Raw genomic sequence first — 25,661 nt, 5'->3', positions numbered from 1 at the left:
GGAGCGACGGGGGTCCGTCGCGGAGACTGCGGGAAGTGTTGTTGGGGCTTCAGCAGCGTCGGGGGGGGGGGGGTCTGGTTTTCCCCCTGAGTTTGTTTGGTCTCTGTATAATGCCTGGAGAGCTGGCCCCTCTCAGGCTGTTTGTTCCCCGGAGGCTGCTAGCTCAGTGGGAGTTAAGCGCCCGCGGGTGGATATTTCAGAGCCTATTGTTACGCTCTGCTACACTTCTCCAGGATGGGTTGGTTTCTGTTTCCTAACCTAGCAGCCGTCATCCGGGTTGGATCATGGACAGCAGCCATCTTGGCTAGCTCAGGAGGGGGGCAGCCATCTTGGAGTAACGAGGTCAGGAAGGAAGTCCATATTTGGATGTAGGCACCTCTGCTGATGGGGGCAGCCATCTTGGAACAGCTGCTCATGGTTGAGCCTAATTCCTGCTCTATTTAAAGCCCTGTTTCCAGTCCTTCCATGCTTCGGCTTCTATTCGCTTAGAGGTTGTGGTCTTCATCTGTTCCAGTGTTTTCCTGTGTTCCTGACCTTGGATTGTTTACTGACCACGCGTTGTGTTGCTGCCTGCCCAGACTTTCGGATTGCTCTCTGTTTTGCTGCTTCACTGACTCTTTGTTCCTGGACTGTGTCTGCCTGCCTGCCAGCCTGGTCAGCGGTTGTGCAAGCCCGCCGGTTCCAGAAGTCCTGGTGGCCGCCTGCACCTGGGGGCTCAACTCCCAGGGAACGGTGGTCGCTCCCCAGGTGAAGCTAGGGGTTGTCTGGCTGCCTGATCGAGTGCGGTGCCACTTCATCTTTGACGTGCTCAGTCGGGGCACAAGGGCTCACATTCACCAGGTCATAACACCTATGGAGATACTTTCTCTGACTGGGTCGGAGGTTTGGAGTGACCCAGGAGAGGAGGATCTCTTAGATGAGTCTGAGGATCAGGATGGGCTAAGGCCTGGGGAATATTCTTCAGTGGTTCGCATTTTTCATAAGGAGGAGTTGTTAGAGCTCATTGATCAGGTGATCGCTACTTTGAAGTTTGCTCCGGCGGCCACTCCCTCTGCGGAGGGACCACAGGTAGATCCCTTGGTTAAGGGGATTCGGAGAGCCTCCCATTCCTTTCCCATGAATTCAAACATTAGAGACATGGTTTTTCTGGAATGGTCTGTGCCGGAGGCTGCTTGTAAGGTGTCTAGGGCTATGGCGCGGCTGTATCCCTTGCCTCCGGAAGATTTGGTCCTGCTGAAATCACCTACTGTGGATGCGGTGGTTACTAAGGCTACGGCCATTCCGGTGGATGGCGGTACAGCCTTATGGGATCCTCAGGATAGGAAGCTAGAGTCCTTTCTGAAGCGCAGTGGAGGAGTGGCCTAGTGGTTAGGGTGGTGGCCTTTGGTCCTGGGGAACTGAGGAACTGAGTTCGATTCCCACTTCAGGCCCAGGCAGCTCCTTGTGACTCTGGGCAAGTCACTTAACCCTCCATTGCCCCAGGTACAAATAAGTACCTGTATACAATATGTAAGCCGCATTGAGCCTGCCATGAGTGGAAAAGCGCGGGGTACAAATGTGATAAAAAATAAAAATTTGTCGGCTTTGGCCTTGCAAGCCTCGGTGTGTGGGGGCTTGGTAGCCAGAGCTTGTTTCCGTTGGGCGGAGAAGCTCTTGGATGAGCCTGCGTTAGATAGGATTGGTTTGGTTCAGGACCTGGCCAAATTGGAGATGGGGTCTTCATTTTTGGTGGACACCCTTTATGATTTGCTAAGGGCTTTGGCTAAGAATATGGCTCTGGCGGTGATGGCTCGCAGGGCTCTTTGGCTTAGGGGCTGGGTGGCAGATGCGGCCTCCAAAGCAAAGTTGTGTTTTCTACCTTTCAAGGGTTCTATGTTGTTTGGAGAGGACTTGGATAAACTGATGAGTGGTCTTGGGGATACCAAGGTCTCACGGTTGCCGGAGTTACAGCCTAAGGCGACTAGTCGAGGTGGTTCGGCTAGAGGTCGGTTTAAGGACGTGAGGCGGTACAGGCCGGGCAGATTTGTATCTCCTTCTAAAAGCCGGTTTTTCCAGCGGACGCAGTCCTTTCGAGGTGGTCGTCGAGGAGGTCAGGACTCCTCCGGAGGTGCCGGAAATGGTAATAAGTCCTCCTTATGAAGGTGTGCGGGTCCAGCCTCTGGTGAAGGTCGGAGCGCGACTTCGTCTGTTTTATCAGGGGTGGACCCAAATTACTTCAGATCAGTGGGTGCTGGAGGTCATTCGCGACGGTTATGCCCTCAAGTTCGAGCACCCAGTGCCGGATCTGTTTCTTCCCTCTCCTTGTCACTCTCGAGTCAAGTATAAAGGCTATTCAAGAGACTCTGGGTCGCTTAATCCAGTTGGGAGCTGTGGTACCCATTCCTCGGCACGAGCAAGAAATGGGTTGTTGTTCCATTTACTTTGTGGTGCCGAAGGAGGACCAGTTTCAACCCATTTTAGATCTCAAGAGGGTCAATGGGGCGCTCAAGGTGCCATCCTTCCACATGGAGACTCTGCGCTCGGTCATAGTGGCTGTTCGTCAGGGAGAATTTCTCACGTCACTGGATCTCACGGAAGTGTATCTGCACGTGCCGATTCAAGAGGCTCATCAGCGTTTCCTCCGTTTTGCTGTTTTAGGGAGGCACTTTCAGTTCTGTGCTCTGCCTTTTGGTCTGGCAACGGCTCCACGCACCTTCTCCAAGATAATGGTGGTGGTAGCAGCGGCTTTGCGGAGGCAGGGAATTCTGGTGCATCTGTATCTGGACGACTGATTGATCCGGGCGAAGTCTCGGGCTCACAGTGTGGCGGCGACGGCTCAGGTGGTCGCGTTTCTGGAATCGCTCGGATGGGTAGTGAATGTAGTCAAAAGTCAGTTGATCCCATCGCAGAGTCTGGAGTTCTTGGGAGTGCGGTTCGACATGGCAGTGAGTCGTGTTTTTCTGCCGGATTCTCGGATCGCCTCTCTTCAGCAGCAGATCCGGCTGTTAATGTCCATTCAGAGTCCAACGGTTCGAATGTACCTTCGGGTTCTGGGCCTCATGGCAGCGACAATAGAGGTAGTACCATGGGCCAGGACGCATATGCGTCAGCTTCAGGCGGCTCTGTTGTCCCGGTGGTCTCCTCAGGTACACAGTTTGGAGTTGTGATTGCCATTGAGGGGGGCTCCTCGGCACAGTCTCCAGTGGTGGCTGTGCTCGGCCCATCTGAAAAAGGACATGCAGTTGGAACCTCCTCAGTGGGTGATTCTGGTAAAGGATGCCAGTCTGCTGGGCTGGGGAGCTCAGTGTCTCGGTCGGTCCGCGCAGGGGCGGTGGTCAACGGAGGAAGCTCAGTGGTCTATCAACCGGTTGGAGACAAGGGCGATTCGGTTAGCTCTGTTGGCGTTTCGCTCAAGTGTGGTGGGAAAGGCAGTAAGAGTCATGTCCGACAACGCGACAGCGGTAGCGTATGTCAACCAGCAGGGCGGTACAAAGAGTCCGCAGTTGGCAATCGAGACGGCTCTGCTCATGAGTTGGGTAGAAAGGCATCTAGTGCAGATTTCGGTGGTGCACATGGCCAGGGTGGACAACGTGAATGCGGATTTTCTAAGCAGACACATGTTGGACCCCGGAGAATGGTCTTTGCACTGGTCGGTGTTCGACCAGATAGTTCTAAAGTGGGGAATGCCAGTAGTGGATCTCATGGCGTCGGCACAGAATGCTCAGGTTCCTCGGTATTTCAGTCGGCGTCGGGATCCGCAAGCGGAAGGGATCGATGCGTTGGTCCTTCTGTGGCCTCAGCGGGTGTTGCTGTACGTGTTTCCCCCGTGGCCCTTGATAGGTCGAGTCCTATAGAGGGTAGAATGTCATGCGGGTTCGGTGTTGTTGGTGGCTCCAAATTGGCTGCGTCGGCGTGTGTCCCTTCCACAGCTTCTGTGTCGTGCATTTTAGATTTCTTGCAGGATGATTTTGAGAAGGGCCTTTAATTGTCATCTTTGAAGGTGCAGTTGGCTGCTTTGGCGTGTTTTCGGGGTAAGGTGCAGGGCAGGTCGGTTGCGTGTTCCCCGGATGTGGTCCATTGTTTGAGGGGGGTGAAGTTGCTTCGTCCTCCTTAGCGGCCAGTAGGTCCTCAGTGGGATCTTAATATCGTTCTTGACTCTTTGGCGGGTTCTCCTTTTGAGCCCTTGGAGTCTTGTTCGATAAAAGACCTTACTATGAAGGTGGTCTTTTAGGTAGCTATATCGTCGGCTCGCCGGATTTCAGAGCTCCAAGCTCTTTCATGTAGGCCTCCGTTTCTGTGGTTTTCTAAGGAAAAGGTTTCGCTGCGTCCAGTGCCTTCGTTTTTGCCTAAGGTGGTATCCTCCTTTCATAATCAGGTGATTTCGTTGCCAGTCTTGGGGGACCGGACGGGGGATGCTTCTCAGCGTCGTTTGGCGAAATTGGATGTGGACAGTGCTGAAGGTTTACTTGCGCAGGTCGGAGGAATTCAGGTCTTCAGACAGGTTATTTGTCCTTCATGGGGGGCCCAAGAAGGGAGCAGCTGCTTCTAAGGCATCTATAGCTCGGTGGTTGAAGGATGCCATCTCTTCGGCTTACATATTGCATGGCCGTACGGTGCCGGTGGGGCTCAAGGCACATTCCACTAGGGGGGGTGGCGGCTTCTTGGGCAGAGAGTACTTTTGTTCCACCGGTGGACATTTGTAGAGCAGCGGTGTGGTCCTCCCTGCATTCTTTTGTCAAACATTACAGAGTGGATGTACAGGCAAGGGAGGATGCCAGTTTTAGAGCTGCAGTCCTGTCCTCTGGGCTTCACAGGTCCCACCCTTAGATGTATTTACTGTCCCAAGCGCCTTGAACGTCTGGAGGATAGCTGAGGAAAGTGAAATTAGGCCTTACCTGCTAATTTTCTTTCCTCTAGATCCTCCAGACCGTTCAAGAGCCCACGCAGTGTATCGGACAGTTTAGTATGATATTTTCTTTAGTCTTCAGTTGCTGATATTTCTAGTAGCTCCTGTGATTTGGGTCGGAGTTTTACTAAGAGCAATTTATGGTACCGTTTGTACCCATCTGCAGTTGAATTCCCCCGTCTTAAGGGGAGAAGATCTGAGTGTGGATTCAGTGGTTTTGTTTAGGTGGAGGTGTTTTGTCCCTCTGCTTTGTTACTGTTTTACTGGTTAGTAGAAGGTCTGCACAGGCTACTTGTATAAGAAGTTTTAGTGTTCTCAGTCTCCCTCTGCTGGTAGGAGTGCATAACCCAAGCGTCTTGAACGGTCTGGAGGATCTAGAAGAAAGAAAATTAGCAGGTAAGGCCTAATTCCACCTTCATCACCTTGACACCCCCCCAAACCACTCCCAGAAATAAATCATGAGATGTCGAGGTCATCCTCCTTGGTGCTTATTTAACTATGTCTTCTATCTTTCCTCTTTCCCCCATCCTTGTGTCTCTCTTTCCTGTCTCTCCCTTCCCTCCCCTGGACACACTAATTTCCTCTAGGAATTTGCACGCTTTTATTTGAACCGGAGCAGTGCACAAAGCTATGAACTGGAGACGAGGGCAGAGCTCCTGCTGCCAGGTTAGTATGAGGGTAGAGCTCCTGCTGCCAGGTCTGTTTGATAGTGGCTGGTGACCCTCTACCCCACCTTGTCTCATGTCTGATGGGATTTATTAAAACTTTGCAACTCTGAGGCTGGCTCAGCGCATTGCCATGTGAAAGGACCTGGCTTTGGTTCACAATTCGGGGCTTCCACTTTCAGGCTGGCCAAGGCTAGGAATATAAAGGAATCATGCAACAGCTAGTGGCTGGATTTGGGGGCCCATGATTGCAGGTTCCTGAAGAGGTCTTAGTGTGTGGCCTCTGACTAAAGAAACTGCTGGGGCCCCCCAAAACACCTCCAAAATTGAAAATGTATCTATCCCCTCCCCCTTTCCTTTCCACTATTTGCAAGTATTGGCTTTCAGAGGCCTCGGTGGCTAAAGCATATCATCTCACCCAGCTCCAGTAGGAACATTTTAGTCCAATCATGGATTTCTGACAACCTCATTCTGCATAATGGGATCTGCAACATTAATTTCAGTAGGTAGACTGAGGCAGGTCAATAGTCAAAGTGAATGAGCAGTGCTGCTGAATATCAGCACTAACTGGCCTTTTATAAAGTGGGCCTGGATCAGGGAGGAACTAGCAGCTATGTGGGTGTCTGTAATATTCAATGCTGGTGCCTGCATAGCTAAGAGACCAAATAAAACCTTATTAATAGTAGCTCTAACTTTGGTTGCTTAGCTATGTGGGTTTCGGCACTGAATATCAGCCGGCACCCACATAGCTTCCGAGTAACAGCCGAAGTTGTTGGATGTGCTCCTCTCCTCCATCTGAGATCAGGCCCCTCCACTGAGATCAGCTCTCCCCCCTTTCCCATTACCTATTTTACATCCCTGGTGGTCCAGTGGGGATATCTTCAGCAGGAGCAAATCCTAATCGCTCTTGGCCCTAGAAGCTCCATGGGCTAAAATGGCTGTTGCAAACCCTAGCAGTAGTCTTTGTGTACTACCATATAGAAGGCTAACCTGTAGTAGTAATCCTGTAAGACTACTGCTAGGGCTCACAGCAGCCATTATAGCCTATGGAGCTGCTAGGGGCAGGAGCGCTTGGGGATCACTCCTGCCCTGGATACCCCAACTGGACCACTAGGAATGTAAGGTAAGCACCAAAGGGGTAGGGAATGATTTCTGGGTTTCAAGGGGTGAGGTCAGAAACAGTGGCACATGTGAGTCCCAGCCCATATTCAGTCAGGACCTGCATAAGTATTTTATTTGGATCCTGCCTGAATATTGGGGAGATCCACATATTTGAGTGGCAAGCAGCAGCCCAGTCAGACCTGAACATTCAGTGCTGGTGCCTGGCATTGAATATTGGGGCCTAATTTAGCTGGCGATGGTAAATGTTTAAAAACATGCTGACTGCTGCTGGCTGAATTTTGTATGGGTGAATTACAAATTTTGTACTTCTTTTGGGATGCGAGTTCAAAACTAGGACTGGCCTAAAATGTGCCAACTGCAAGTGGGTAGGTTGGCAGTTATGAGTAGAGAATGACAGCGGTAAATCTGCGGTAACGGCAACACTGTTTAAAAAAAAAATTCCCGCAGATGCAGGAACAAAACCTTTTACCGCCCCTTGTGAATGGTAAAAAGCCTTGTTCCCGTGGTTAAAAAAAAAATTCCTCTCTTCCTCGCGGGTGTCACCGCTTAACTTTCCTGCAGTTAGCCAGCAGCATCAGCAATTCACACAGGCCAGCTCCATGGCCTTCCTCCTGTCAGGTCCTGCCCTCTACTGCAACTTCCTGCTTAGCGTCAAACAGGAAGTTGCAGGGTGGCACTTGGCAGGAGGAAGGCCACGGAGCTGGCCTTGGTAAATCACTGCCAGCTGGCTGCAGGAAAGGCAGTGTGCTTACTTGCCTTACTGGCGCTGCCAGCGGCCCAAACATTGAAGAAGGACAGCGGTGCAGGGAGCCGGAAGGGAGTGAATAGGAAAGAGCTGGAGGTTAGATTGAGAACTGGAGACGGCTGAAGCCCATGAGTCAGTAGTCTCCTTTCCCTCTTCGCGCAGCTGTCATCCCCATTCACCCAAACGAAGCAAGCCTATGAGCTGCTCTGTCCACGTCATTCTTTATTGTTGGTAGCATTTTTTATTTTTAATTGAACTTTAAACATAATACAACAGGACATAGAAACCAACAAACGTCACAATCCCAAACCTTCACATGAAGATTTTATTTATTTATTAGGATTTATTTACCGCCTTTTTGAAGGAATTCACTCAAGGCGGTGTACAGTAAGAATAGATCAAACATGAGCAGTAAAAATATTCGATCAACAATACAAAGTATGGCATGGTATACTACTACCACTACTACTACAAAAAGTAACAAAACGGAATACTCCCTGCATCATGCAGTACATGTCTTTGTCTCCGAAAATTGCAAATATTATCTACAAACATTGGAACATCTTAACAACACATAATATATTTGCAGAACAAAAATGTATGGTGTCCTACTCGAGAAGAGCAAATTTAGCTGATATATTATGTCATTCTGATATCTGGACAAATAGAAAGTCAGTTCTCGTAGGTCACTTTAAATGTAATAAATGCATTATGTGTGATGTTATGGAGGAGGTGGACCAATTCTGGGACCCAATTAGAGATCAATGGATTCCTTTGAAGAACTCTACTGATTGTACTTCAAGAGGGGTGATTTACATGATTACGTGCCCTTGTGGTTATAGATATATTGGTCAGACAAAACGCATGTTTAAAATTCGATTGAGTGAACATAAACATAGTATTTAAGTCGGCAAAACACATATGCCTTTAGCTAAACATTGTATGGAGATGAAGCACTCCTTTGAGCAACTTAGATGTATAATTATTGAGCAAGTTATTAACAACGGGAGATGGGGTGATATTTCAAGAGTATTACATCAAAAAGAACAGAGGTGGATTTATCGATTACAAACTGTCAGCCCTAATGGGCTGAATGGTCCGATGGAGTGGGCTGCCTTTTACTGATTGGTTTAGGGCAGAGGAGGGACTGAATGATGTCAGTGGTAGGAGGAGTCTCCCTCAGGGCGTCTTATAAAAACATCCGCCATTTTGTGTCTGCATTGATAAGAAGAGAAATGTATTGTGCTTTCTTATTTTTTCTCCTGATGAAGTGAGCGAAACAGTGGGAGTCCTAATTCTGTCGAGAAATAAGAAAGATTGGGAGTAATAATGTGGATATCAATAAGTTACAGCCATGGATGGATTTAAAGAGAATAGAAGTAGCGACTGAGCTTTTGGAAAAATCTGAGATGGCAAAGCTAAGTGCACGTATAGAACTGTTCAACCTGGCTGACGTTTTTGCATTTTTTGTAATGTTTTGATGTAGAATTACATTTTTTTTCTTCTTCTTTTTTAAGTCCTATTGTAGAGTTTCATAGGTCAGATTGAGGATTTGATGAGCATTTGAACTGTGAACTTATAAAATTGGTTCTTTTCCATGAGCCTGAACATTGCAGACTTTTCTCTCATGATTAGAAGTAGATAGGAGAGTTTTTCTCTGCGGTGTTGGGTAGGTGGTGGTAGCCGATGATTAATGTCAGTTAGTGGTGTCCTAATAAGAAAAAAGCAAAAACGTCAGCCAGGTTGAACAGTTCTATACGTGCACTTAGCTTTGCCATCTCAGATTTTTCCAAAAGCTCAGTCGCTACTTCTATTCTCTTTAAATCCATCCATGGCTGTAACTTATTGATATCCACATTATTACTCCCAATCTTTCTTATTTCTCGACAGAATTAGGACTCCCACTGTTTCGCTCACTTCATCAGGAGAAAAAGTAAGCAAAAGGTACCTTCTCTACTTCAGGTCCAAAGCAAGGTTCATTTTGTATACCTTATGTCTAAGCTCACTGCTATTCACAAGAATAGGCTAACACAATCTGACCTTTTTTCGGCCTAGGAATTTGTTCAGGGCCCTTAGGTCTAGGATGGGACGCATCCCCCCTGTTTTCTTTTGCACAAGGAAGTACCTGGAATAGAATCCCAGCCCTTCTTGCCCTGGTGGATCAGGTTCGACCGCATGGGCCTCTAGAAGGGCGGAGAGTTCCTCTGAAAGTACCTGCTTGTGCTGGGAGCTGAAAGACTGAGCTCCCAGTGGGCAATTTGGAGGTCTGAATTCCAGATTGAGAGTTTATCCTAACCGGACTATTTGAGGAACCCATCGGTCGGAGGTTATAAGAGGCCACCTTTGGTGAAAAAATATCAACCTCCCTCGACCGGCAAGCCGTCCAGCACGTACACTTTTTCTGAGGCTATGCTGCACTGGAGCCAGTCAAAAGCCTGTCCCTTGCTTTTGCTGGGGAGCCCTAGGGGCCTTAGGCGCACGCCGTTGACGGGAACGAGCATGCTGGGACTGAGCCTGGAGAGGCTGCCGAGAAGCAGGAGTGTACCTAAGCCTATTATAGGAATAGGGAGCACTCCTCCTCCCTACAAAAACCTCCTAGACGAGGAGGTGGTAGCAGAAGACACCAGGTGGGAGAGAGAATCCATAGCATCATGGTGCTTTTTGATCTGATTGACCATGTCCTCTACTTTTTCTCCAAAAAATTATCCCCCCTGCAAGGAACATCTGCCATTCGCTGCTGGGTCTTCTGATCCAGGTCAGAGACACGCATCCATGAGAGTCTGCGCATCACTATATATCTTGAGCAGCTACTCGGGATGCCACATCAAAAGTGTCATAAGTCCCCCTGGCCATGACTTTTCGACACGCCTTCTGCTGCCTGACTACCTGGTGAAAAGGTTTGGCAAGCTCCGGAGGAAGTGCTTCAACCAAACTGGACAGTTGCCTCACTGAGGTCCGCAAGTGGATGCTCGTGTAGAGCTGGTATGTTTGGATCTTGGCGGCGAGCATTGCAGTCTGATACGTTTTCCTCCCAAAAGAATCCAAGGTCCTAGACTCTCTGCCTGGGGGCGCCGAGGCATAGTCTCTAGTACTCTTGGCTTTTCTGAGAGCAGAGTCCACCACCATGGAATCATGAGGAAGTTGGGCCTTCACCATTACAGCTCTCCATGGGCTCTGTACTGGGACTCAGATTTTTTGGGGACCACTGGATTAGAAAAAGGGAACAACCAATTTCGCATAAGTACTTCCCTGAGCGTATTATGCAAGGGAGCCATTGCATCCTCAGTAGGGGGAGAAGGATAATCCAAGACCTCGAGCATCTCGGCCCTGGGTTCATCCACAACCTCCATAGGGAGTGGAATGTCCTTCGACATTTCCCGAACAAAAAATGAGAAAGAAAGACTCTCAGATGGAGACATTCTTCTTTCAATTGGTGGAGTAGGATCAGAGGGAACCCCATATGACTCTTCCTCCAAAAAGTATCTGGGGTCTTCCTCCTCTTCCCACGAGCTCTCTTCATCGGTATCGGACAAAAGCTAAGAGCAGCCCGAACCCGAGCCTTTCTCAACGTCGAGGATTGATGACCTCGTGGGGGGGGTGTCGAGAAATTGACTCCTGTCTGGACTCAGGCGAAGCTTCCTCCACTGACATAGAGGGGGAGTCGACCCGGGTGGCGGCCGATACCGCAAGCGGTACCGAGGACGGGGACCTCACCACAGGCGATGGCCCAGGTGCCGCTTCCGCAGTCGGTACAGAAGGCACAAGCACCCTCGACACAGAAGCAGACTGGCGCAGCAACCGTTCCAGAAGCTCTGGAAGAAGAGCCCTGATGCGCTCGTCGAGAGCTTCCATCGGAAAAGGATGGGGGGCCGGTGGAGGAGTCGGTGGTAGAATCTGAGGGCATCAAGAGCTGATACCAGGCTGCCAGATGACCGACGCATCGGCACTTCCTGTATGGAGGGTGAGCGCTTCTCGGGTGCCGACTCTCAGCTCCCCGGAGCTCTCGGTACCGTGCATGGAAGGAGGATGATGACGGTGCTTCTTAGCCTTCACTCGACGCCTGTCATCGAGACTCCTCGGTACCAAAGATGAGGACGTGGAATCCTGACGCCTCCTCGGGGCCGGGTCCGACAAAGGTCTGTCCCGGGGGGCCTGCATAGCAGTAGGCCTCGAGATAGGTGGAGACCTACTCGATGCCTCACTGCTCCCAGCGTGATGCGGTCATTTGGCAGCCATTACCTGCGCTCTCAATGTCGATGCTTCCCTCGACGTCGACATCGAAGGACCGGACCAATTCGCAAAGAGCTTCTTGCGTTGAGCCTCCCGAGACACTTTGGTCCGTTTCTTCATTAAAGAGCACAGCTTACATGCAGCTGGCAAACGCTCGGGTCCAAGGCACTTGGAGACACCACGCGTGAGGGTCAGTACCTGAGATGGTCTGGTTGCAGCAAGTACAATGCTTGAAGCTGCTGGGAGTCCTGGATGACATGGATGGAAAAACAGTGGCTGCGAAATTAAGACTCGATTGTGCCAAATAAAAAGGCACAAAAAAGGGAAAAATTACCCGGCCGAGCAGCCTAAAGGTGGCCGCGAAGAAAAACTAATAAAATAAGGAAAAAACTTATATATATATATATATATATATATATAATTTGTTGAAAAAACTACAACAGTGAAGGTGAAAAAAGGGGAGCGGTAAACGCTGAAAAAAGGTCTCCTGAGGCGAAAAAAGAACAAGAGAAAAATCGTGTCACTCTAGATGTGGATCAAAGAAAAATGAAGAGGGCACGCTCGCGTCGCAGGTGGGAAGCCGTTTGCGCATGTGCAGAGTGTTCGGCCCGCGCTAAGGAGCGTTCTGGAAACCTCTTTGTTTTTGCTGTGCAAATTTTTTTCCTGGTTTCCTGGGCCGTCGCGGACGACGACCCAGTTGTGAGTATAATCCAGCCTGCTTGTCCTTGGAGAAAAACGTGATACACATGCATTGTTGGTAGCTTTTTATTTGATCTCACTTACATTTTCAAGCGTGCTGGCTTGTGCAGCATAAGGATTTACAAAGAGGAAGTATTGGTTTTCATCTGTTAGAGTAGTAATTAGTTCTGAATTGTAAATAATTGTGTCATTTGGAAGGGCTGGTTATAGGGACTCCCTGTATTCATGCAGAAATGTTTTCACCTAGTAAAAATCGTTTAATTGAGTTGAGACCTGAGAGCTTTTAACATTTTTTTTTCTGTGCGTACATCAAAAGAAGAAGATGTAATGTGGGAACTTTCTCCTTTTGTTTTGTGTAATGCAGTGAGGTATTAAATAACGAGAGAATGTCCAGAAGTTCTGTCCAGAGTCAGTCTAAATGCAGCAACATTTTCCAGTTTGAGGCTTGAGCAGATGGGAGTCAGAGCTCGCCAGGACAGAGACAGAGCTCACAGGATGGGGCGGGGACAGACTTTGTCCCTGTGTCATTCTCTAGTTATGAGCTTTTCAGTTGCCTTCACCCCTCCTTCTCCAACACATGCAGTGGATATCCTGCTCCTTGGGATCTAGATGATTGGCGACCTGTCTCAACGGACCTTCATCTGCCCTCACTTCCGTGTTCCATCTTTCCTGGCTGGTAGAAAAGAACAAAGTCACAGGTGCCATGGGATGACTCTCATATTTACAATTCAGAAGGTGCTGTTGATGTACACAGCACAGTAAAAGCGATTTGTCTCAGACTTACAGCAGGCAGAGTGGGGGGTCTCCAGCCCCTCATTACCCCCTCTTAATCACTGTTTTCTTCCTCCTTACCTACCCCACCTTTTTATGCAGATGAGAAGAACGGCATGCCAAACGGTATCTTGGATAGCAAAGAGGAAAGCAGGCCGGTAAAGGAGCCACGGAAAGCTTCCGTCTTCACAGTGATGAGAAAGGTGCAGATCTGTGCCACTAACAAAGCTTTCCTCTGCACCTTGGGGGTGGGGGGATGGACAGCAGACAAGCCAAAGGAGCGTAAACCTTTAAACCTTTCTGTTTCCCTACACAACCTAAAATTCAATCCTAGGCACTCTGAAATGGGGAGTATGATCAAAATAGGATGCTGGGGCAAAGTAAAACTGGCTGCTTCTCAAGGGAGATTTTTGAAAATTAGTCACAAAGATCCAGAATCCACAGGCACTTCCCATTTGTAGGCTTCGTGTGGTGACCTATATGCCTTTTCTGTGTAGAGATTTGAAAATGCCATTTTTACTTGTACTTCCCATCCCCTAACCTAAACTCTCCCCAAGGAATGCCAAATTTGAAGTTGAATCCTGCACATACTTGAACCTGGGTATGTTCTGGGCAGTTTTCACAGGAAAATTGGCTCTTTGAAATTTGCCCTCCTAGGTGTTAATTTTACACATCTGTGTCAAAATTGGGAAAAGGCACTTATTTATAAAGGTACAATTTACAGTAGGTGCCTATGTACCTTTTATAAAATAGACACCCTGAACTATCCCTATTAACGCACAAATCCTTGTGCACAAATTTGTGTAGGTATAAATGTATGCCTGTGCATACATATTTATGTTTCAACAATTTTTATTGATGATTCGACAAAGTAAGCATCCAACAAGCTCAGTATACAATGAATTGAAAAAAAAAATAAACAATAGGAGCAAGAGCAGGCAATAACCACATCATCAAAATTTTTAACACTTTCTCCTCCCCCCAGTTAAACTTTCAACAATTTGTATTGATGTTTCAGGAGTTGAATCACATCCTACCAATTTCAGACAAGCAAAATTAATAGCAAACCTTAACCATAAGGACCAACATCAATTAAAGGGAGACTGTTTACCAAATCTAACCCTCCCCCCTCACCCACTACTCATCCTACCCAAAAGAATAAACCTATAATGTACGAGACCCCAAACCTCCTGCACAAGCCTATTTTGGAAAAACTTTAATTGAACCCCCCTCCTAAGTCTCTCCTGCCTGTGTATACATATTTATGAAGTTCACGTGTACATTAGAACTGTCTGGAAATGTCTACACACAGGAGGGTCATTCTGTAAAATGGGTGCTAATATTTGTGTCAGCATCTAAATGATTAAAATACATGCACATGTGTAAATGCTGAAAAATCTGCCTATCACTGTTCTGTAAATATGCGCATATATTATAGTGTAGTGTATATTTGACAAGTAGCTGTACAGATGGGTGGGACTCATACCACATTGTAACCTATAGAATATTGTGGGTATGTGTGTATCTCCATCATTTAGGCATGAGCTCTTGTATGGCTGGTGTAAGTGCTTTTCTCCGAGGACAGGCAGGCTGCTTGTTCTCACGACTGGGTCTACGTCCACGGCGGCCTCCACCAACGGGACTTTTCAAAGCAAAAATATCTCAAAGCTTTGAGAGAACCTTCTGGCGCCCGTCGCGCAAGAGTCCTGTTTGGTTTCCTTTCTTTCCACGGTGAAGAGAGGCAGTGTTTTTTGTCTCTTCGGACCCCTCAGAGAACCTTCAGCCGGTTTTTTGCGGAGCTTTTCTCCGGTTTATTTCTGTTCCCCTTCTTCCGTTGCCTTTTACAAAAAGAAAAAAAAAATCCTTCTATTTCTTTAGTTTTGCCCTTTCAAAGTTTCCTTTCGCTTCTGCCGCGGCTTCTCTTTTTTGTGCTCTCCCTTTTGACACAATCGCGAATTTTGATCACGCCGCCGCTATTTTAACGTCCATGTCATCGAGGACTCCCAGCGGCTTCAAGAAGTGTACTCGGTGCAACTGGACAATCTCGAGTACCGACCCCCACGCGTGGTGTCTTCAGTGCCTTGGGCCCGACCATCGCCCAGATGCATGTAAGTTGTGTCTTAGCTTGAAAAAGCAGACACAGGCGTTGAGACAAGCTCTTCGGGATCGTCTTTTTGGAGCTTTGTCCGGTTCCTCGGCGTCGACATCGACATAGGTACCGAGATCATCGTCGATATCAGCACCGGGGATGGGATCGACTTCAGGAGTGCAGGTAATGGCTGTCCAGAGACCACCACACGCTGGGAGCAGTGAGCCGTCGAGTGGGTCTCCACCTGTCTCAAAGACTCCTGCTGTGCAGGCCCACCGGGACTGACCACTCTTGGACCCGACCCCGAGGAGGCGTGTGGATTCCACGTCCTCCTCGTTGGTACCGAGGAGTATCGATGACGTGCATCGAGCGAAGGCGAAGAAGCATCGTCATCGATCTCCTTCCAAGCACGGTACTGGGAGCTCCGGGGCATCGAAGGATTCGGCACTCGTGAAGCGCCAACACCGGGAGGACCGCTCACCCTCCATTCAAGAAGTGTCGGTCTTTGGGCAGCCTGATACCGCCTCCTCAACCTCCGCAGGTTCTGCCGCCGATTCCTGCACCAACCGCACAGCCTTGCTCGACAGCAACTCTGGACGAGCGCATCCGAGCCATTCTTCCACGTCTTCTGGAAGGGTTGCTGCGTCAGTCTGCTCCGGTACCGGGGTGCTTGCGTCCTCCATACCGTCGATGGAAGCAGCAGCTGGCTCTCCGCCTGTGGTGAGGTCTCCGGTGCCGCCTGCAGCATCAGCCTTAGCTGCCACCCAGGTCAACTCCCCGTTGACATCGCTGGAGGGAGCTTCATCGCCGGCGGCATGGGAGTCAACTTCTCGACATCACAATCGAGGACATGGTTCCTCGGCGTCGAGACGGGCCTGGTTTCGGACTGCAGTTAAGGAACTCTTGTCAGACTGATGAGGATGCCTCTTGGGATGAAGGGCAAGATCCCAGGTATTTCTCTTCTGAGGAGTCTTGTGGTCTTCCCCCTGATCCTACTCCTTCTCCAGAAAGAAAGCTTTCTTCCCTGGAGAGTCCTTCTCTCTCTTCATTTGTCCGGGAAATGTCTGTGGTTATTCCTTTCCCTGTGGTATCAGAGGGTGAGCCCAGGACTGAGATGCTCGAGGTCCTTGACTACCCTTCGCCACCTAAGGAGCCATCCACGGTTCCTTTGCATAATGTGCTCAAAGAGACACTTCTGCGGAACTTGATGAAACCACTAAGTAATCCCACCATTCCCAAGAAAGCTTGAGTTCCAATATCGGATTCACGGAGAACCTGAGCTGTTGAAGTCGCAGTTACAACTCTATGGTTGTGGATTCCGCTCTCAAGAGAGCCAGGAGTTGTAGAGACTTTGCCTCAGCGCCCCCGGGGAGAGAATCTAGAACCCTGGACTCTTTTGGGAGAAAGGCGTATCAGGCCTCTATGCTTGTGGCCAAAATTCAGTCTTACCAGCTCTACACAAGCATTCACTTGAGAAACACGGTGAAGCAACTGGCGGACTTGGTTGATAAGCTCCCTCCAGAGCAGGCCAAGCCTTTTCAGGAGGTGGTCAGGTAGCAGAAGGCGTGCCGTAAATTCCTGTCCAGGGGTGCTTACGATGCTTTTGATGTTGCATCCAGAACTGCTGCCCAAGGTATAGTGATGCGCAGACTCTCATGGCTGCGTGCCTCTGACCTGGACAATCGAGTTCAGCAGCGGATTGCGGATGTTCCTTGCCAGGGGATAATATTTTTGGTGAGAAAGTCGAACAAGTGGTTGATCAGATCACCCAGCGGGAAACCGCTATGGACAATCTCTCCCGCCTGGCGTCGTCTGCTACTACCTCATCAGGTAGACAATTTTTCCATGGAAGGAAGAATGATCCCTATGCATATAACAAGCGTAGGTACAATCCTCCTTCTCGACAGCCTTCTCAGGCTCATCCCCAGCGCGCTCGTTCTCGTCAACAGCGTGCGCCAAGGCAGGCCCCTGCAGCTCCCCAGCAAAAGCAAGGAACGGGCTTTTCACTGGCTCCAGTTGAGCATAGCCACTGTAAAAGTGTCCATGCCGGACGGCTTGCCAGTCGGAGGGAGGTTAAAATTTTTTCACCAAAGGTGGCCTCTCATAACCTCCGACCGGTGGGTTCTTCAAATTGTCCAGTTAGGATACTCTGTCAATTTGATATCCAAACCTCCAAATTGCCCACCGGGAGCTCAGTCCTTCAGCTTCCAGCACAGGCAGGTACTTGCAGAGGAAATCTCCGCCCTTCTCAGCGCCAATGCGGTCGAGCCCGTTCCACCAGGGCAAGAAGGGCTGGGATTCTATTCCAGGTACTTCCTTGTGCAAAAGAAAACGGGGGGGGGGGGGGGGGGGGGTGCGTCCCATCCTAGACCTAAGGGCCCTGAACAGATTCCTATTCCGAGAAAAGTTCAGGATGGTTTCCCTGGGCACCCTTCTTCCCATGATTCAGGAAAACGATTGGCTATGCTCTCTGGACTTACAGGAGGCTTACACTCGCATCCCGATACGTCCAGCTCACAGGGAGTATCTTTGATTTCGTCTGGGAGTGCAGCACTTCCAGTATTGTGTGCTGCCCTTTGGTCTAGCGTCTGCGCCTCGGGTCTTGACAGAATGCCTGGCAGTAGTTGCAGCGTAGCTGCGCAGACTGGGAGTGCATGTGTTCCTTTATCTCGACGATTGGCTGGTGAAGAACACCTCGGAGGCAGCAGCTCGGCAGTCCATGCAGATAACTATTCACCTGCTGGAGCTACTGAGGTTTGTAATAAATTATCCCAAGTCCCATCTTTTCCCTGTTCAGAAACTGGAATTTATAGGAGCTCTGCTGGATTCACAGATGGCTCGTGCCTATCTTCCAGAAGCGAGAGCAATCTTCTGTCTCTAGTTTCCAGGGCCAGGGCGTCTCAGCAGATCACAGCTCGGCAGATGTTGAGACTTCTAGGCCATATGGCCTCCACAGTCCATGTGACACCCATGGCCCGTCTTCACATGAGATCAGCTCAATGGACCCTAGCTTCCCAGTGGTATCAAGCAGCAGGGGATCTAGAGGATGCAATCCGGCTGTCAGCCGATTTTCAAAATTCCCTTCAGTGGTGGACAGTTCTATCCAATTTGACCTTGGGATGTCCGTTTCAAATTCATCAGCCACAAAAAGTGCTGACAACGGATGCATCCCTCCTGGGGTGGGGAGCTCATGTTGATGGGCTTCACACTCAAGGAGTTTGGTCCCTCCAGGAAAAGGATCTTCAGATCAATCTCCTGGAGTTGCGAGCGGTCTGGAACGCTCTAAAGGCTTTCAGAGATCGGCTGTCCAACCAAATTATCCAAATTCAGACAGACAATCAGGTTGCCACGCATTACATCAACAAGCAGGGGGGCACCGGATCTCGCCCCTTGTATTGGGCAGCCGTCCAGATGTGGCTTTGGGCTCGCCGTTACGGCATGTTTCTCCAAGCCACTTATCTGACAGGCGTAAACAGTCTGGCCGACAGATTGAGCAGGATAATGCAACCTCAACGAGTGGTCGCTCAATGCGGGCGTCGTACGCAAGATCTTCTGAGAGTGGGGCACCCCCTCGGTGGATCTTTTTGCCACTCAGGTCAATCACAAAGTCCCTCATTTTTGTTCAGACTTCAGGCCCACGACAGACTAAGTCAGATGCTTTTCTCCTTCATTGGGGGAAGGGCCTGTTGTACGCATATCCTCCCATACCTCTGGTGGGGAAGACTTTGCTGAAACTCAAGCAGGACCTTGGAACCACGATTCTGATTGCTCCTTTCTGGCCACGTCAAATTTGGTTCCCTCTTCTTCTGGAGTTGTCCTCCGAAGAACCGTGGAGATTGGACTGTTTTCCAAAACTCAGAACGAGGGGGTGCTTCTGCATCCCAACCTCCAGTCTCTGGCTCTCGCGGCCTGGAGGTTGAGAGCGTAGAATTCGCTTCCTTGAGTCTCTCTGAGGGTGTCTCCCGGGTTTTGCTTGCTTCCAGGAAAGATTCCATGAAGAGGTGTTACTTTTTCAAATGGAGGAAGTTTGCCGTCTGGTGTGATAGCAAGGCCCTAGATCCTCGCTCTTGTCCTACACAGACCCTGCTTGAATACCTACATTTGTCAGAGTCTGGTCTCAAGACCAACTCCGTAATAGTTCATCTTATTGCGATTAGTGCTTATCACCGTGTAGAGGGTAAGCCTATCTCTGGACAGCCTTTAGTTGTTTGCTTCATGAGAGGTTTGCTTTTGTCAGAGCCCCCTGTCAAACCTCCACCAGTGTCATGGGATCTCAACGTCGTTCTCACCCAGCTGATTGAGCCTCCTTTTGAGCCACTGAATTCCTGCCATCTGAAGTACTTGACCTGGAAGGTCATTTTCTCAGCTCGTAGAGTCAGTGAGCTTCAAGCCTTGGTAGTGCATGCTCCTTATCTCAAGTTTCATCACAACAGAGTAGTCCTCCGCAAGCACCCTAAGTTCTTGCCAAAAGTGGTGTCGGAGTTCCATCTGAACCAGTCAATTGTCTTGCCAACATTTTTTCCCCATCCTCATACCCGCCCTGCTGAACGTCAGTTACACACCTTGGACTGCAAGAGAGCATTGGCCTTTTACTTGGAGCGGACAAGCCCCTTCAGACAGTCCGCCCAAATGTTTGTTTCTTTTGATCCCAACAGAAGGGGAGTCACAGTCGGGAAACACACCATTTCTAATTGGCTAGCGGATTGCATTTCCTTCACTTTTGCCCAAGCTGGGCTGACTCTTGAGGGTCATGTCACAGCTCTCATAGTGTTAGAGCCATGGCAGCGTCGGTGGCCCACTTGAAGTCAGCCAGTATAGAAGAGATTTGCAAGGCTGCGACGTGGGCATCAATCCACACATTCACATCTCACTACTGCCTTCAGCAGGATACCCGACGCGACAGTCGATTTGGGCAGTCGGTGCTGCAAAATCTATTCGGGGTTTAGGATCCAACTCCACCCCCCTAGGCCCATTTTTATTCTGTTCCAGGCTGCACTCTGTTAGATGTTTCTGGTTTTTAGGTCAATCTCGGTTATGTCCTCGCCGTTGTGAGACCCAATTGACCACTGTTCATTGTTTTGAGTGAGCCTGGGGGCTAGGGATACCCCAGTCGTGAGAACAAGCAATCTGCTTGTCCTCGGAGAAAGTGAAGATACGTACCTGTAGCAGGTATTCTCTGAGGACAGCAGGCTGATTGTTCTCACAAACCTGCCCACCTCCTCTTTGGAGTTTTTCTCCTTTTCTGCTTGGTTTTGGATATAACTAAACAGGACTCTCGCCCGACGGGCGGGAAGATGGCCGCGCATGCGCAGTGCGCACGCCAGAAGGTTCTCTAAAAGCTTTGAGATATTTTTGCTTTGAAAAATTTCATTGGTGGAGGCCGCCGTGAACGTCGACCCAGTCGTGAGAACAATCAGCCTGCTGCTGTCCTCTGAGAATACCTGCTACAGGTATGTATCTTCACTTCATCTGAATTGTGTGCTGTGCTCGTAATTTACCTGATAGGCTAGTATTCTGTAAAGGGATCTATGCTCCTACTTACCTTTATAAAATAGGCATTCAATCCCTCAGATTGTATAACTATAGGCTTGGTTAGACCTGTGTGTGATTTTATAAACATGCTTTACACACAAAAAATCTTCATAAAACGACCCCTTTAATGCAGAAGGAGAGGGTGATGTGAAGGGCAGGGTACAGTGAGTGTTGGGGAAGGTGGGGCTGTTACTGGAGCAGCCAGAGAAAATGTAGATGCAGCAGTCTAGAGGTTGTTCGAGGGACTTGCTCCACTACAGGAGATGAAGTATGCCATATTTATGTTAAATTCTGTACAAAGAGAAATCAATAAAATCCAATTCATAATTAAACAATATAATTGAACAGTCTAAGAAAATTGAAACATCATTAAACAATGCTTGGCACAATGACTGCTGTTTAATATCCACCAGTGAATCCTTTAATTGTGTTCTGTCTCTCCCTCCACATCCTGAGCAGATCTGGTTGTTGGCTTTGTGTATCGTGCTTACCTTCACTGCTACCCTGTCCATGTTTCCCGCCATCACTGCAAGCGTCAGGAGTGACACAGGCGAGCAACGCTGGAGTGAGTATGAGGGGACAGGGCTTCCTCCTCTCCATGTACCAACTGCTTTTTATTTGGTCATCATTGTGGCTGGCCAGTAGGCTTTTGAAAGCCATGATGAAGGGTTTTGGGGTGTGGTATAGCAGAACACCTATTTCTATATTCTGCCTCCTTTTTTTTTTTTCCTCTCTCCCCCTGTTTTTCTCTGTCTCAAGCATCATGATTCACTTTTTGTATTTTCCTCTTTGTGCAGATGACTTCTTTAGCCCTGTCTGCTGCTTCCTTATCTTCAGCGTCTTAGATTGGCTGGGCCGCAGCACCACCACCTATATCCTGTGTGTGAGTTCCACCATGGCAGACAGATTTGACATCTCCTTTTCGCTTTGCCATCACTCCTTAGTCCTCCCTTCTGAATGTTTTCTCTGTATCTGACATCTTTGGGCAGATTCGCCAGCTGAAAAGAGCATGTTTGGAACTGCAAAGAGGAACTGAATTCCAAACTCAGGATGTGTTTTCTTTTTCTGTGTTTTATGTCTTCATTCTGGCAGCCAGGGAAGGACAGCAAGCTGCTGCTGCCACTGTTGGTGTCCCTACGTTTTGTCTTTGTACCCCTGTTTATGCTCTGCAAAATCCCTGACCGACACTACCTCCCAGTTGTCTTCAAGCAGGACATCTGGTTCATCATCTTCATGACCATCTTCTCATTCTCCAATGGCTACTTCGTCTCCCTCACCATGTGCCTGGCGCCCAAGTGAGTACACATCTTCTCCAACCTGATCCCTACCATTCTACTGTAACAGGCCAACCACCACTATCAAGAACTTCCCTTAGGGCACAGGGTTCCATTCCTGGCTGTTGGGGGGTGGGGAACAAAGCCTTGTGTTGGTCTTATGGTACCACCTCATGGTTATTGAGGGCATGGCACTGGAAGGGCTGCAATTTTGGGGAGAAAAATGTATGAAATTGGGGATCTAGTACTGGAGGCATGATGCCACCTTGAGACCGGATGGAAGAGGATTCAGGAAAGAAATCTTGTAAGAAGGATTCCTAATGATAGCCAGATGGGAAGGACTTGAGAGAGAGGCCTCAAAAGACTATTGTTTAATTGTGATTTGACAATGTATCATATTATATATACAGCATATTTCAGTTGTATATTCTCCACTTGTGTTTCAGGAATGTGCTGCCTCACGAGAGCAAAACTACAGGTGTCCTCATGACCTTCTTTCTGGCCCTGGGGCTCTCATGTGGGGCTGGCCTCTCCTTCCTCTTCAAATCCCTCTTATAGCGACTGAGAGCCAGGCCCCCTGTTCCCCACCACAAAATCTGGCATAACACTCCACTTGCCTTCCATGAAACCCACACAGGTCCGAGAGCTGGACACCTTTCTGAAAGGGATTGATGTAAACTTTTCTGGGGCTGGGAGAGGCTATAAAACTGAAGGATGGGCCATTTGCCCTTTTCTGTGCTGGATAATCCACGCTCCTTTGCTAAGGGAACCTGAAAGGATTGAATTCTAAAACAGGACAAACTGGGGTGCGGGTTTCTGAGAGGCTTTGAATATTTAATTTACATTTTAATGCTATTTTGTTAGAAAACATAGAACAAGTGTGTGTGTTGATGGTGTGCAGAGGAATTATTCATCCCCTTTTCCTTCCCTTTACAAGGCAGCTAAAAGAATCCGCTGCAAGAAGCAGGGGGTATCTGTGCGAGAGTGTCTGAACCTTGATTGCAACTGGATGTATGAGGGGGCAGGGTCTGTCCCAGTGTGAATGTGTCGGTGGGTGTGTGAATGTTGTTGAAATTTCCCCACAAGTTCCAATAAAGTTACAAGTCCCAATAAAGGTATATACAGAGAAACATAAATTGTAGAATTTTTTCTTTTTATTCAACTGCCAATGCCATGACAGAGCTATGTAATAATGTTACATAGGAAGCAAGTATACAGAAAAAATCTCATCAAGTACAGGGATGAAGTTGCTTGCTAATACAATTCTCCTCTGGTTTATATACACACTTTTTTCTCTTCTCCTCCTCTCCTTCTTTGCACACAATGCATTATTCTTTATGTGAATCATGAATCTTACAAAAGCCATCTGGCGTCTAGTTTCCTTTCACTCCTTTTTCCCTTATCTGCTAAAGTTACAACCACAAGTTTAGTTCTCTTGCCAATCTCTGTTCTCTGTTAATTCTTTCTTTATGAGTCATGCTCACATGTTCATTCTGCATGCCCTGCACCTTCTGTACAAGGTCAGTTATAATTGTAGCTTGCTTTTCCAGCAACCATTTTCTTTTCTTTCTCTCCATTTTGTATTGCCAATTATATACAAACCCCCCTTGAACACTGTTGACAGTGTTCACAATATTATGCACTAATAGTTTCACTAGCATGTTTGAGCTTGCTTAAGATATAGAATGTCACATTACTCTTTTTCACAAGGCCGTCGTCACTAGGAAACAGTTTCTGTCAAGTGCTGTTTTTTCAATGCAGATACTCTAGCATACAAATTGTGTATTTCTTTTTTCTCAATCAATTCCTGATTGATCTGGGTTATATTTATATTTTGTTTTTGTGAGATCATGGTTGTGGTTGTTACTTTTGTCAATATATTTCCACACATTTTCATACAGCAAGGAATTAGACAAGCCAGTAGCAATAAAACTATTATAAATACAATTGCAAATGTTACAAGACCTTTTAACCATGGGCCCAGTCCTCCAAACCATCCTTTTACTGAGTCCCACCATGAGGTATCCAATATACCTTCATAATCTTTACTTGATAATTTTGCTAAGTCAACAATACGTTTCATTGCATTTCTTACAATTATTGATTGATTTCTAATTACTGAACAACACGAAGTATCATTCACTATGCCGCATACTCCTCCAGATTGGGCCAACATAAAATCAACTGCCATGCGTGTATGCATTGCATATCTCGCTGTATCATCAACTTCCTCTTGAAGTGCTGCTATAGCTATGTCTAATTCATGTGTTACAACATGTAATAGTGATTGTAAACGTCTGATTGACATACCCATTTCAGCTGCGATGGCAGATCCTGCAAATGGAATCCATCCAGTGGCTGACAAGGCATCTAAACGTTTCTTGGTCATAGGATAGGTACTGTTAATATAATCTAATGCTAATTGTAAAGCTTGATCATCTCCTGTTAAAGCACTAAAGGAGGTACTGGAAACATCTCTTTTACGTCGTTTCTGACTATTAGAACTATGTGATGTGGCATTTAATGGAATGATCAGATCAAATAAATTTAGTTGAACAAGAGTGCAGAACTTATAACATGAGGGAAGATAAGTGTACAGGATATTATCACATAACAAATAATCCCCTAACTGTAAAGACTGTAAAGAAGTTAGGTTATGATATAAAGCATAGGTTTGAGAAAAAGGAAAAATATGATTATTTGGTTCTTTAACTGAAGAACAAGCAGTAGGCACAGCAGTAATGGCTTGTATAGAAGAGGCATTAAATTGACATAATGAAAAGAAGAAAGTCAAATTTGTGAGAGTAAGGTTAGTAGAGGTCACATAAGAGGTTGTCAGTGTCCGGTTACAAGTTGTTTTGTTAGCACAGGCTATAGATGTTGCAGTCTGATTTATGACATAGGATCCCTGTAACACAGTCCAATTTCGGGATTGTATGTCATAAGTATAATTACATAAAACATTAGGTATCTTACCCTGAAATGAACTAGAGTTTATCAGACACCAATAGTTCAGTGCAGGAATAGTATGAGCAAACAAAGAAGGCAGGCGTTGAGCAGTAACATTGGTCCAATATTGCCTGTGCTCGTGATCCAGACCCAAATAGCAGGTACCATTACTGAAACAGTTATGAAGACCTTGCAACTTAATCATAGAATAAGGGTGAATATGTGCTGGAATGGTAGTTACAGAAGTGACAAGTGGAGTGCAAATAATACAGTTAGTCAGATTAAGAGTCTTTGAGGCATGTTGAATTCTCTCAACATATGTATTGAATCCATAAGTAAGTCCTACCAGCAAACAGATTACGAAAACCTTCATAATTCTTTTGCACTGATGATGTTACTAACGAATGCCTTCTGGGGGTACAATGGTGGTTTCTATTTGCTCAGGTGGTCCTGGATCAGGAGCCTTGCGTAAATCAGATAGATGTATCCAGGTGGTATGGTCTGACAATCTTGCAGCTGTGTGAGTTAGCTCTTTTATTTCGAATGGTCCCATGTAAATTGGGTCCTTCCAGGTCTTATGTGTGAAGTTCTTTCGAAGGACCTTTTGACCCACTGAAAAAGATGAAGAAAAAGTCATATTAGGAACTTCCTTTGATTTACAAATTGCCATATCTCTGGTCAAATTTATTATTGGATTTAT

The 25,661-nt window shown here is 47.7% G+C and overlaps 1 protein-coding gene across 4 annotated transcripts in view; it reads left to right on the top strand.

The window, feature by feature from the left end:
• The window catches only part of SLC29A2 (solute carrier family 29 member 2), a 115,145-nt gene extending 90,945 nt beyond the window's left edge, over positions 1-24,200 (top strand). For all 4 annotated transcript variants that reach the window (XM_030218410.1, XM_030218408.1, XM_030218409.1 and 1 more), the window contains exons 8-13: positions 5,473-5,551; positions 13,220-13,320; positions 21,198-21,303; positions 21,536-21,621; positions 21,831-22,033; positions 22,459-24,200. In XM_030218410.1, the coding sequence (XP_030074270.1) occupies positions 5,473-5,551; positions 13,220-13,320; positions 21,198-21,303; positions 21,536-21,621; positions 21,831-22,033; positions 22,459-22,570 (687 nt within the window). In that variant the 3' untranslated portion in view covers positions 22,571-24,200. The remainder of the gene's footprint in view (positions 1-5,472; positions 5,552-13,219; positions 13,321-21,197; positions 21,304-21,535; positions 21,622-21,830; positions 22,034-22,458) is intronic.
• The last annotated feature ends 1,461 nt before the right edge of the window (positions 24,201-25,661 follow it).

This window comes from Microcaecilia unicolor, chromosome 11, assembly GCF_901765095.1.
Source record: "Microcaecilia unicolor chromosome 11, aMicUni1.1, whole genome shotgun sequence".
Taxonomy (NCBI): Eukaryota; Metazoa; Chordata; class Amphibia; order Gymnophiona; family Siphonopidae; genus Microcaecilia; species Microcaecilia unicolor.
The sequence above is the reverse complement of the archived record's forward strand: the minus strand, read 5'-3'. Positions and strand labels throughout refer to the sequence as shown.